Source organism: Gopherus evgoodei, chromosome 2 (genome assembly GCF_007399415.2).
Source record: "Gopherus evgoodei ecotype Sinaloan lineage chromosome 2, rGopEvg1_v1.p, whole genome shotgun sequence".
NCBI classification, from domain to species: domain Eukaryota; kingdom Metazoa; phylum Chordata; order Testudines; family Testudinidae; genus Gopherus; species Gopherus evgoodei.
This window is the reverse complement of record NC_044323.1, coordinates 2,592,777-2,605,399: the sequence shown is the minus strand read 5'-3', so window position 1 is coordinate 2,605,399 and position 12,623 is coordinate 2,592,777. Positions and strand designations below refer to the sequence as shown.

The window sequence follows — 12,623 nt, the reverse complement described above, 5'->3', positions numbered from 1 at the left end:
TAACTTGATTATAATTAAAAGTTGTATGTGGGCACAAGACACACTAATGCAAACAAACTAAACTTAAGCTGATGTAAGACCCCATGTAGACAAGCCCTGAGCTATCAAAAGACAGGCAGGATTGGACCAGGCCAGCAGTTGGACAGAAGTCTCTCAGTGGAATTTGGTATCAAGGTGCTGCAAGAAATTATGTTGGTGATTTGTATTGAAAGACTGAATGGGGCACGAGACTGAGAGTGGGAATGCTGAGATTCTGTTCCTGGCTTGCCAATGACCTGTGTGATCTTTGGTAGCTCGTGATCTGTTTCTTCAGCTGCCTAATGGATGATGCGTGTTTACAGAATCTTTGCAAATCGCTCTGAGATCTCTAAAAATTACTATTCTACAGTTGTGATCATTACCCTGAGTCATTGAGTCAGTGTCAAAGGGTGGCTCTGAGAGGCTGCTGTGCTACTAAAAAATGCCAAGTTTCTGACAAGTTGTAAGACTGAAGTCTTGATTATTACAATGTCTATGGTACCATTTGCCAGAGCACTGGTAGAGCACCCTGGTCAAATTCTATCTGAGTCAGTACATTCTACTTCCCTTGATTCCGCTTCAAGCTGAGAAGTGATTCTTCCCTTTCCTTAAACTGTTTTGTACTGTTGATAAATAGCTGTCATGTTCCAACCCAGAGGTGGCTGCAATTTGGTGATATTTCCTTTGTTTTCCACACAACCCGTGGGGATTCTTCAGCATGAAAGGTGCTTTAGAATCTAGAGTATCATCTGTGGAACTTTGGACTTCTGATTTATTTTTTTCCAGCTGCCTATTGGCAGTTCCAGTGAGAAAAGCTAATTTGACCCCATGGCCCAGCAGTGATAGCCCTACGCTGCCCTGTAGGTGACCTAGGTCAGTGGAACTTGCACATATCGTCAAGATCTGGAAGCATAAAAATGATGGCCTTTCAGCCGCTTCATCATCAGTTTCTCCTTGGGGAAGAACTGCAAGTGCCCTGTGCCTTTGGAATCATGAGGTGGTTGTGGAATGTACACGAGTGGGGGAGTTTGGTCTGAACATAGAGGAAAAAGAGGGAGAAATGTTGACTGACACTAAAGGCGATGAAAGCTCAGCCCTGGGAAAACTAGAGCGCCACTGCTCTGTCTCCAGACCAGGGCTGGACATAGCAGCTGCTCATGCTGCTGGGAAACGCACAGGCTGTGGCTGAAGTTAAAGGGGCAGTGAATGTGGAGTGTAGACCCGAGAGCACTAAAACCACTCTTTGGGGAGGTGCCTTCCTCCGGAGCATCTGGCATTTGCCAATGCTGGATGATTGATCCCATCTGATAAATCCTCTAGTGTCTCATTCCACTTCTCGCTCTGTTACAGCCTCCTTTGTACCTAACAACATTCCCATATTTCCTCTTTGCTGCCTAGCTTTCCCGGGTCTGGAATAGCTCTTTGTTGCCCCTCTTGAAGAGCCTCCACCTTCTGGGGCTGGAGAGGCATAAGAGGGAGCTGAGATCGGTGAAGCAGGAGGTGCGCTGGCGGTTGAGACGTTTGAACTTCAGGCAGATTGCTTCCCTGGCAGAGTACATGGCAGCCAGTGAGCAGGCGGAGGATCAGAATGAGCTGCTGAGTGACGTGGTGAAGCACCTGGAGCTGCGCTGGACGGAGATTGGGGACACGAGAGCTGTGGTGACACTGATGGTGAAGGTCGGGCACCTCTCGCAAACCCTGATGGACCGGCTGGAGGACAAGGTATAGGCAGCAGCTCAGACATGCTTGAGTCTCCTGCAGGGTGGATGGATTTCAATCAGCAAGCAGGAAGCCTTGATTTAAATCAGTAATTTTAATTGTGCTTTCCATTTGTACTTTATAGTTATTTTCATTGGCTAGTAGTCATTGAAACATGTTGATTTGCAACTAAATACGACCTCTACACCAGATTCGGTGCTTCTTTTTGTTAACCAGGAGGATAAACTGTATCTATACACAGATATTGAACCAGATACAGCTTAACTTACATGTACTTAGAGTCTTGATTTTTACATTTATTACATGAGAGTGATGAATGATGCATTTCTCACTTCCTAGATGATTAATTTTTTACTTGCAGTTTGTGTCAAGCTGTATTTGGATGGAAAGTCAAATTTAATTGCAAATGCACAAAAACAGAACTTTACAGGTTTTATTTAAATTAACTACCTTAAATGTGCTGGATACATAAGGAAAAAGTTTAGCAAAATTAAGGCTGTCAAGTGATTAAAAAATCTACTCACAAATAAGCACTCATAGGCATTTATACAGCAAGTCAGGCATCCGTGGCAGCATGTTCACTCAGGGGCCTCATAGGTCTTTTCTGATGTGGAAAGTTTTCTCACCACCATCCCCATAATGATTTCTTTTTAAAGCAGTGATCCTGAATATGACAAGCCAAAAGACCCACTGGTCTGGTCTGAGGTTAAGGAGAGAACTGTTGTGAGTTACTGTACTGAAATGGCTCCATAGTGAGACTCTGTAGAGAGCCTGCCTCACCCCCAGGACCAGGCTCCACTGAGATCTGAGCACAGTTGCAGAATCTGCTCATTGTGGTGGCAGACTGCCTTGAAACTCCTCTTTAAGTCATGACAGATGGGGAGAAAAGGAATGTTCCCTTCCATTCCTCTCTCCTTCCAGTTCAGCCTGGTTCTGAATCAGATGGCTTGTGAATCCCAGCTCTGCAGGCCTGTGCCCGCAGATTAGCTCATTGCTCCAGTGCTTACTAGATGTCCTTCAGGCACGTGATCTGGGCTGGGGAAACGCTCCCCACGTTGAAACCACCAGTGAGGTCTCTAGGTGGTTGGTTGACCGCAGCTATGTCAAATTCAGTACTCACCTTCTCCATGGTGGGTACTGGCCCAAAGAGCTGCCACAGAAACATCTGTAGTTCATGGGCCCCACGTCTCTCTTTTTCTGGACCCTGGGGATAAATATTTGCTACAGACACTGGTACATGCTAATAAAAATACCACAGTTTAGACTGGTTGGGTTGGGATCTTGCCATATAGCAAATTAAAGACACTGGGATAAGGTTAGTAATAAGTGAGATTCCAAGGGAAACACCAGGAAATGGAGTTAGTGATGCAGTAGGGGGAACTCTTTGCCCTGTGTCAGTACTCACTTTGCTGGTGCATTGGTTTAGATGCTCAGATCCCTTGGGACTGAGCCCAGCATCAGCCCTTAAAGTTAGAGTGATGTTGTCTTTTGGATGAAATGTAAACAGATGCTCAGAGTTTAAAGCTGGAAGGAACCATTCAATCATCTAGTCTCCTCTCCTGCATAAGAAAGGTCTTTTTAAAAAAAAAAAAAAAAAAGGCTCCAGAGGCAATCCAAGTAACTACAGGCCCATAAACCTAACCTCAGTCCAAGCAAATTGGTTGAAACTGAATTAAAGAACAGAACTATCAGTCATGATTTGTTGATAGAAATAGATGAACTTGGTTTGTTGGGAAGGAGTCAAAATGGCTCTTGTAAAGGGAAATCATGCCTCACCAATCTATTAGAATTGTTTGAGGGGGATCAACAAACAGGGACAAGGGTGATCCAGTGGAGATAGTGTACTTAGACTTTCAGAAAGCCTTTAACAAGGTCCCTCACAAAAGGCTCTTAAGCAAACTAAGTAGTCATGGAACAAGAGGGAAGGTCTTCTCAGTAACTGGTTAAAAGACAGAAAACAAAGGGTAGAAATAAATGGTCAGGCTCCCCCAGGGATTAGCCAAGATAGTCAGGGATGCAACCCCATGCCCTGGGTGTCCCTAAGCCTCTGACTGATGCTGGGACTGGGCAGCAGGGCAAATCATTAGATAATTGCCTTGTTCTGTTCATTCCCTCTGAAGCATCTGGCATTGGCCACTGTCGGAAGAGAGAGGATACAAGGCTAAATGAACCATTCCCAGTATGGCCGTTCTTAAATTTCACCCAGTTACTCCTGTACTGAGTCCATACTGGCCACTTGTGGTTGTAATAGGTCCCATAGTATTTTTTGCAATCGTAATCAGGGTAGCACTGATACCCTTACCACATTCAGTCAGTAGTAATTACATTCTGCCTCCTTTGTCTCCTCTCTGGATACAATGGCTTTCACATCATATCTCATACTGTTTTTTACTGTGATCTGCTATGTTCTGCTCCAGAGGTGGCTCCATCTCAGTGCTGGATGATCTTTGAGAGGGGGTTTTGTAAAATACTTTGAAATCTGCCAGATATGTAAGTGATTAATCCTGTAAATAGCTTTATTCCACCTTTACTCTCTATGCTTAATGTCTGTTGGCAGGCTTTGGAATTTGCCGAGCAATTCACTGCTGAGGACATTCGGAAAGTGGCGTTAGCTTTAGCGCTCCAGAACCGGCGCTCTGTCCCCCTGCTCCGGGCCATTTCCTACCATCTGGTGCAGAAGCACTTTATCCTCAGCACTAGCGTTCTGGTGGACTTGGCCTTTGCATATGGTAAGTGAGTCCAGCCGTCCCCTGAGCTGCTCAGTCAAGTATCCCACCAGCAGAGCCCAGTGCAGCACAGTCTTTGCGTTGAACTAGGACTTTAAAGCATCACTATCATGATGATTCGGTCAGAATCCCAGGCTCATACATTCAAATACAAATAACTTTACCCAGTGAGTTGAAACCTCTCTTGACCCAGCTTTGGGCAGGTGACGGTTGAGTTATTTGGTACCTCTAATACACACCCGCAATGGAATTGATTTTGTCAGTTACAACATAGCCCTTACCAGCGCACTCAGCTTTTGCATTCTGTTCTATTTAGTTTCTTATTACCCTCGTGTCAGAGCACCTTCCAATAGTGCATTAAGCATCACCATCCACACCTACCACAGACTTCTAGCAACAAAGGCTTTCTTAGAAAACTAGTTAAACCCACACCATTTGAAAGAGGCCTCTGAGCACACAGTAGGAAGCCAGAAATTCTAATAGAAGCTTTACAGTGGATTCCCTCTGTCACCAAAGGCAAGTCATTTAACCTATGTGCCTCAGTTTCCCCACCCGCAAAAGGTGTAAGTCCTACTATCTGCCTGTTTCAACAGGTCAGAAGTGCTATGGTTGTGAGATTGGCAACGAACTGGATTGCCCAGATGGAATTAGGTGTAAAGGGGTAATGTCACAAAATTATTTGACCTCTCCCCCTTGGAGTATTAGTTAAGGAATATTTGTTAAGTAATACTATTTTATCCAGTGGCTAATATACTACATAGTACAGTAGGTCTCTGCCTGTGCTCTTGGATGTGGCGGGCCAATGTATTTCAGTCTTAACTTGCATATCTTTGTTTGCAAGATACAGAGTAGATCAGAGCTTTCTGATCCATCACAATAATGGACCTATTCATAGCTTGCTTACATATAAACAACATTCATTTGACCAGAAAGTAACACATCCGTTGGTATAATAATGGGTGTCTTAGTTCTCTGGCCTCTTCTTGCTGGCTAATGGTTTCTGCAGACATTTTGCCTCTCGTCCTCTGCAGGACATCACAAACGCTGCTTTCATGTTGGTAACAGTCCAGATAAATGGGCAGTGTATCCTTCTACCAGGTAAAACTGTGACACAGCCCCTTCTATAAACATGCTGATCCCAGCTGAGCAGTCCACTTCATTGTCTGACTTGCATGTGACCAACTGGCTGAACTAGGGCTACCTAGATCGAGTGACCATACTCTAAAAAGCGACAGTAGAAATGGCATTCAGAGCATTCCCTGCTTCTCTCAGTGAGTCGGGACTAGATCATCTCGCCTGTAATTCAGGTGACAAACCATTGGAACAAGCTATCAAGGGAAGTGGTGGAGTCTCCGTCTCTTGATGTCTTCAGATCTACACTGAATGCATTTCTGGAAGATGCTTTAGTCCAACACAAGTTATTAGGTTCAGTAGAGGGGGAATGGGTTGAAATTCTCTGCCCTGTGTTATACTGGAGGTCAGACTGGGTGATTGATTGGTCCCTTCTGGCCTTAACATCTATGAGGAATTGAACAAATACGATACCTCTGTTGACTGCCTGCCCCAGAACTCCTGCAGTCTTAGAGTCTTACTGGGCTCTTGCTGGTTCATGCATTGTCACAGAAATTCTGCCATTAGAATGTAGTTAGATAACGGTTCTGTTGGCGTGAGCCAGAAGAGAGTCCTGCTCACCCTCCCAGAGCTGCGGTGGTTCTGCAGAGATAACAGATGTGGCTTAGGTACGACTCAAACTCCTGGAGCAGATCAGTTCGGTAATTAGGTACCAGTTTGCCACCCTGACCATAATGTTGTACCAATTATATTAGACCAGTAAAAACCAGCAGGATCTTATTAAAGGGGACAAGACAAAGATGCCACATTTATTATGATAACAATTTGATTCATGAGCTTTTACAAAATGGAGTGAGTGTTTTAAAATGGGGTTTGAATTACAATGTGGAACAGAAGTTACAGTATAGGCAAGTGTAGTGAATGGTGAACAGAAGTTACATTAATAACATGAACAATTGAAAACAATTTCATTTATCAGTTCTACATTGTCCCCCTTTTGACCCTGCAATCCAGGGGCATTGAATGGGTCACACTTTATGTAATTGTTTTAAGGCAGAACCAACATAACAGTTAGGATTACTAATAGGACAATGAGGGGATGAAAAATTATGTTTAGAACTGCTGACCAGGTGGGCTGCTTCTACAACACTTTGCCCCTTGATTTATGACCATTACAGTAGTTGTTGACATTGTAGGGCAAGGTGATCTGTTGCAAACAAACCAAATAATTATAACTAGGGTGAATATAACTAAACCTATTACAATTGACTAAACACCAGATATAACCTACACATAAATGAAAACAATTATAGTTATAATAATTGGGAATACAATAAAACCATTACAGTCATTGGGTACATTGACAAATAAAATGAGGACCAAGTTTGATGCAGCAGTAGCCATCAAACAATAGAAGTTACTGAAGTCAGGACCTTTTTAAGCACACACAGCAAAGAAGATTTTGTAGGAGGACCACAGTTGTCATGCAAAGTTAAGCTGATTTGGACTTAAACTAACATTTTGTTGCTAAAATGTTGCAGAATCCCCTATTTTTAACAGTTGTTTTCAAGAGGTTTTTGGGGACCTGAAAGATGGGGCCCTACAATTATGGGGCAAGGTTTTACAAGTTATGAGGGCCCAAGAACTACCCTTTAGGGCTTGGAGGAGTAGAACCAGAGTGCATAGAGGAAAGTGTGGAATTAACAATATAAGCAAATGTAACTAACAATACAAATGTATCAATAACAAAAATTAACAACAAAATGACTATTAGATAACCTAACAAAAAATAAACCTGATGCACTGGGGACCAAAGGGTTTTTTTGGACACAAGTGGTGATTGCTAAGTTGGATGAACTTGGGGGAAGTAAAGAGAGGAAAAGACATTTGTCTTGTTTAGTGTAGGATTTCTTTTTTCTTTTTTTTTTTTTCTGGACCCAATGCTAGCACAGGACACCACTAGAGACAGACACAGAACATGCAACACAGAACACTGAACACAGACTTTGTTGCGACGCTATAACCATGGTATTTTATAACTCTTCAGCTGGTACCAGCTCTTCTGATGTTCTGGTTCAGAGCCTGAAAAATAGAAGCTTAGAAACAAATTAGCACAGTGCTCCCATATGGCAGACCCTGCTCAGTCTTTGCCACACTGTGTTTGGTACTTGGGGCTGCACAAATGCTAATTAGGTGGTTCATTTCTTTGTGACTTTAGATTTTTTTTTTTTTCCATTTTAAAATTCCTAGCCACTTTGCCATGGCCTGGAGGTCTGAGGCAGAAGCAGGCACTGTTGTTACTGTTGCAATGGCATTTTGGCCCTGGGAGGAGGAATCTACCCAAATATCCCCTTTCCCACTCTCCAGAGGGGTCCCAAAAGTCTGCCCCTTCTGGGGTCTCAAATGTTCCTTTTTTTTTTTTTTTTTCTTTTTTCTTTTAGTTGGAATAGTTTCTCTTTTAGAGAGATTTTTTTTCTTTTTACGGGCTGTTAGGTGGAGGTAGCTGTCATTACAAGCCTCCCACAGCATCCAGATCCCTGCAGCGTCTCTTTTTGTTTCATTTGGGGGTTTACATATGAGGATATATTGGGCCAAGCTATCCTCTAGATCCAAAATGGTGCAGATATCTGCAAGGGCTTGTTCAGTCTAAGGACTGTGCCCATATCTCTGCAAGATTTGTTTAGAAGGCATTATCTCTTTAATAAAAGGTGAGGTAGAAGCTACTTTTGACTCCATTACTTCCTCTGAGACTGTTTTTCCTTGCCTTTTCTTAAACATTTTTAATCTTGTTCAGCAAGCAGCACTGCTGGCCCCTGGGACCCTCTTGCTGCCCCTGATTTTTCTTTCTTTCTTTCTTTCTTTCTGCTACCTCTTCGGAGGCCAGCAGGTTTTGTTAACAATTTTATGTTTTCTGCTACCTACGCGGAGGCCAGCAGGTTTGTTAACAATTTTAAGAGCTCTTTATTTTCCTGCTATCCACACGGGGGCCAGCAGGTTTTGGTTAACCAAGAATAGAATCGTGCTCTGTAGAGCTGGTTGTGTGCACACAGATTGGTTTACAATAAGTGAGGAAAAAATACCAATAATCCCCCTTTCGCTATTCTCCACCAAAATGTTGTACCAATTATATTAGACCAGTAAAAACCAGCAGGATCTTATTAAAGGGGACAAGACAACGATTCCACATTTATTATGATAACAATTTGATTCATGAGCTTTTACAGAATGGAGTGAGTGTTTTAAAATGGGGTTTGAATTACAATATGGAACAGAAGTTACAGTATAGGCAAGTGTAGTGAATGGTGAACAGAAGTTACATTAATAAAGTGAACAATTGAAAACAATTTCATTTATCAGTTCTACAATAACTGAACTTAAGTTTTTTTCCAAACTTTATAACTTGGCAGGATTCAGTGGTTCAGTATCACTTTGATGGACTTTCACAGGTTTTTCTTCTCCCCTCTCTGTCTTCTGGAGAGCTCTCCTGGCCCATCTGACACTGTTTCACCTCCCTTGCTATTGTCTGTTTCTGGGGATTTTTGCCCACAACACTCCTCACCTATGATGATGGTTCTTTAGCTCCCTGTTTTCTGTAGTATCCATCACCCAAAGTCCTGATTTTGTTTTCGGATGTGGCTTAGTATTAACTTCAAGCTTCCTGCCAATTTATTCCTCAGCCAAGGAATTCCTTGTGTGTTGAAGAAAGCTGTTTGGATTTAATGAAGAATTTAAAATGAGTACCGTCCCTTGGTGCAGAGCTGTAGGGACACGCACCCACTGGCATGGGAATATCTGGAGCTCTGCATTCTGAAATGGTGCACGTGGGTTTGTTTATGTGATTAGGAAGGCAAATAAATGAACATGCTAGCACTTTGATCTCAAATTTCCATCTTGCAGATACTTGAAATACATTGATAACAACCTTGGGGAAACAGAATATGGTCTCCATTAAGCAGTTGGTGCAACTGAGGCCCCAGAAAGGTTAAGTGACATGCCAGAGAGGAAATCAGAGAAAGCTGAGCTAGTAACTGCAAAGTTCCTGCTTCCTGGCCCTTGTCACCACACTTCTTGAAATAAATATATGGAGAGATACCTATCTCATAGAGCTGGAAGGGACCCTCTGAAAAGTCATTGACTCCAGCCCCCTGCCTTCACTAGCAGGACCAAGTACTGATTTTTGTCCCAGATCCCTAAGTGGCCCCCTCAAGGATTGAACTCACAGCCCTGGGTTTAGGAGGCCAGTGTTCAAACCACTGAGCTAGCCCTCCCAACTATCCTTCTTCCCACTACTACTTTGATTTGATTACACCAACATCAGTGTAACAGTGCTGCTTCATCCTTTCAAACACAAGGGCCCAGGCGCCTATCTGAGGCTGTCTCTGACTCTCCCCTGGGAAGTTTCACCTGGTGGGCCGGCTCAGCATTCATGTGGATATCATGAGTACTTCTAGGGGATTTATGCTGCCCCTGGGTATTTGTTAATGAGCCTACAGTCAGGCTAGCATCAGGTGTGAAGCACTCTGCAGCCTTGTCAAACGCAGTGCTCTCTTCCTCAGTGACCCAAATAGCTGTCACAGAAGCGCCTGTAATTCATGCCACCTCTGTCTAGAGATGGGGGATAAAAATCTTCTACAGACACCCAGCACAGGCCAGCATCATTAGTCCACATCCCTTCTCAGCACCGCCTGGTGATCAAGAGAGGCTGGTGGGCTTGGGGCAGAGGCCTGGCCTGGTTCTCTAGTTTGCAGCTAAGATCTGATTTAGAGATGGGGAGGGAACAGCATTCACACAGAGCCTCTTCCTCTCCAGGAATACGGCTTGATGCTTTTGCTCGTTTTCCCCCTGTGCCTTACCCCCCCCGACGTCCCGCTCCTCCCTTGCATAGTGCTTTGGAGCTCCTGGCTGACTCCTCCTCAGCAGCTGCTGCTTTCTTCTGCCTCTTTAAGGAAAGCTGAATTTCCACCAGACCCAGGTCTTCCAGAAGATGGCATCAGACCTGCACGCCCGCGTGCCCGAGATGGCTCATGGCGACGTGGGGCGCTGCATCAAGTCCTTCGCTTACCTCAAGTGGCTCAACCTGCCCCTCTTTGAGGCCTTCGCTCAGGTGAGGAGACTTGAGTGGGGAAGGAAAGGGGGAAACAGCCATTGTTGGGCCTCTCTGCCTCAGTTTCCCCAGCTGTGAGGTAAGGTAATGATGCTGAGATGTATTTGTAAAGTCTAAGCACTATGGTACCAAGCTGATGCCTTGCTCAGTGGTAGCTCACGTCGTTCTTTGACTTGCCTAAGTGCAAGACAGCAGGTGTCAGTAAAAATAGCTTAAATGTCTCTCCTATACTGGAGGTCACAGTGTGGGGCACATCAGAGCTGGCTCGCTGCAGACGGCTGCCTGGTGTGGCAGCAGCTAACGCTGAGGGGATCATTTGGGGGAGGCACAGACTGCTTGGCAACTAACCCCAGCTCAGTCCCGACTAACTTGTCTGTGCCTCCATTTCCTCATCTGACAGCTGGGTTATTCTGCCTTTCTTGGTTTATGCTTACACCCCCGTATCTTTGTGCTCCTTCAGTGTAATGCTGGATGCTAATATAAAGCCCTTGACAGGTTGATAGGGGCCATTTGGCTTATCTCCGCCCTGCGTCAGCGGGGCAGCACTGTCCGAGGGTTGGATGTTGTAAGCGTCAGTGTCAGTGTTTGCTTTGGAGCTGTTTGGGTCTACACTTACCACCTTCCCTCTCTGCTTTCCAGTATACCCTGGACAATGCCGACAGATTCACCGTGCTGCAGCTGTGCAACGTCATCCTGTCTTTCGCCCGCCTGAACTTCCAGCCCAGCCGAAGCGAGAACTTCTATAACATGGTAACGTTTCTCGCCCCTCCCGTCCCCCAGCACACCCTCAGGCTACATCAGAACCGGGCCAGGTCTGCCAAGGCTGCAGCTCTCCTGAAGACATCTGAGATTGCAGACTTAGGGGTGTCCAGAAGCTCTCCAGCTCTGACTTCTGTAGGAAATAGGACAGCCATGCCATACCCCTGCAGTCACACACCCATCTCCCAGAACACAGTCTGTTCAAACCCGAGGGGCACCGCAGGTCATCTCCAGTAAGTGCTCACGTTGGCTTAGTGAAGTCCTGGGATCTGAGCTCTTGTGAACAGGAAGCAGGGCATCCCAGCAGGGCCCCGGCACTTTCTCCGTCGTGCTGCGTATGTCAAAGTACCAGGCTCAGTGTTTTCAGTCAAGCATTGACTTGGAGGCCTCCCTCTATGAATGATGTGATAGGGTAAAACAATTGTCAGGAAAGGGTTAAGGGCAAACCTGCCTGTCATAGGACTGGGCCAGGGATTTAAAGCAATGGTGTATCTGTCTGGGGACTGAGAGAGGCAAGGAAAAAACCCCCACCACCACAACCCCAAAAGATTCTCCCTTCTGTTAAGTCGCCTGCTGAGACATGACAGGCAGGTAGGCTGCCCCTCTCCTGGCTACGTCATCCTGACACAAGTGGCTGGAAGGGAGAGTGGCTCTCCTCGCTGCCTGTACTGGTGACCAATGTACGTAATAAACCAAGAGGCAATAGGCACATAATCACTTAGTGCAATGGGACTATGACAGCCCTCCAGAAGTGCACATCTGGGTTGTGGGGACTGAAGCTTTTAGTGTCTTAGTGCCCTTCCCTGCTAGTGAGAGGAAAGACCAGGCACCGGTGCCTGTGCACTATGCCACGATTCGCCTGTTACGCCTGCCTCTGCCCTTCAGAGTTGGGACAGTTGCACACCTCAAGCCAGGCAGCGGGGGCAGCACAGTGCTTGCAATTCATTTGCTAGGTAGGCATGGATGATCCTCGGAGCATTCTGAGCAAGAGCTAATCTAACCCTGAGCTAATCAAACTCTGCTCTCTGGCCAGTCTAACCCCGAGCTAACCAACTCTGCTCTCTGGCCAGTCTAACCCAGCTCTCTGGCCAGTCTAACCCCAAGCTAATCAAACTCTGCTCTCTGGCCAGTCTAACCCCGAGCTAACCAACTCTGCTCTCTGGCCAGTCTAACCCAGCTCTCTGGCCAGTCTAACCCAGCTCTCTGGCCAGTCTAACCCCAAGCTA

The 12,623-nt window shown here is 45.3% G+C and overlaps 1 protein-coding gene and 2 non-coding genes across 6 annotated transcripts in view; all 3 read left to right on the top strand.

Annotated features, from left to right (window-relative positions):
* The window catches only part of TBRG4 (transforming growth factor beta regulator 4), a 29,640-nt gene that overhangs the window by 4,829 nt on the left and 12,188 nt on the right, over nucleotides 1-12,623 (top strand). For 3 of the 4 annotated variants that reach the window (XM_030549797.1, XM_030549799.1, XM_030549798.1), the window contains exons 3-6: nucleotides 1,417-1,740; nucleotides 4,295-4,466; nucleotides 10,481-10,638; nucleotides 11,278-11,388. In XM_030549797.1, coding sequence (XP_030405657.1) covers nucleotides 1,417-1,740; nucleotides 4,295-4,466; nucleotides 10,481-10,638; nucleotides 11,278-11,388 — 765 coding nt within the window. The remainder of the gene's footprint in view (nucleotides 1-1,416; nucleotides 1,741-4,294; nucleotides 4,467-10,480; nucleotides 10,639-11,277; nucleotides 11,389-12,623) is intronic. The other variant, XM_030549800.1, reaches the window with a different exon arrangement.
* On the top strand, nucleotides 2,831-2,970 carry LOC115647311. Its single transcript, XR_003999268.1, has one exon. It is a non-coding gene; the product is annotated as a small nucleolar RNA SNORA5 (small nucleolar RNA).
* Nucleotides 10,056-10,175, top strand: LOC115647317. Its single transcript, XR_003999273.1, has one exon. It is a non-coding gene; the product is annotated as a small nucleolar RNA SNORA5 (small nucleolar RNA).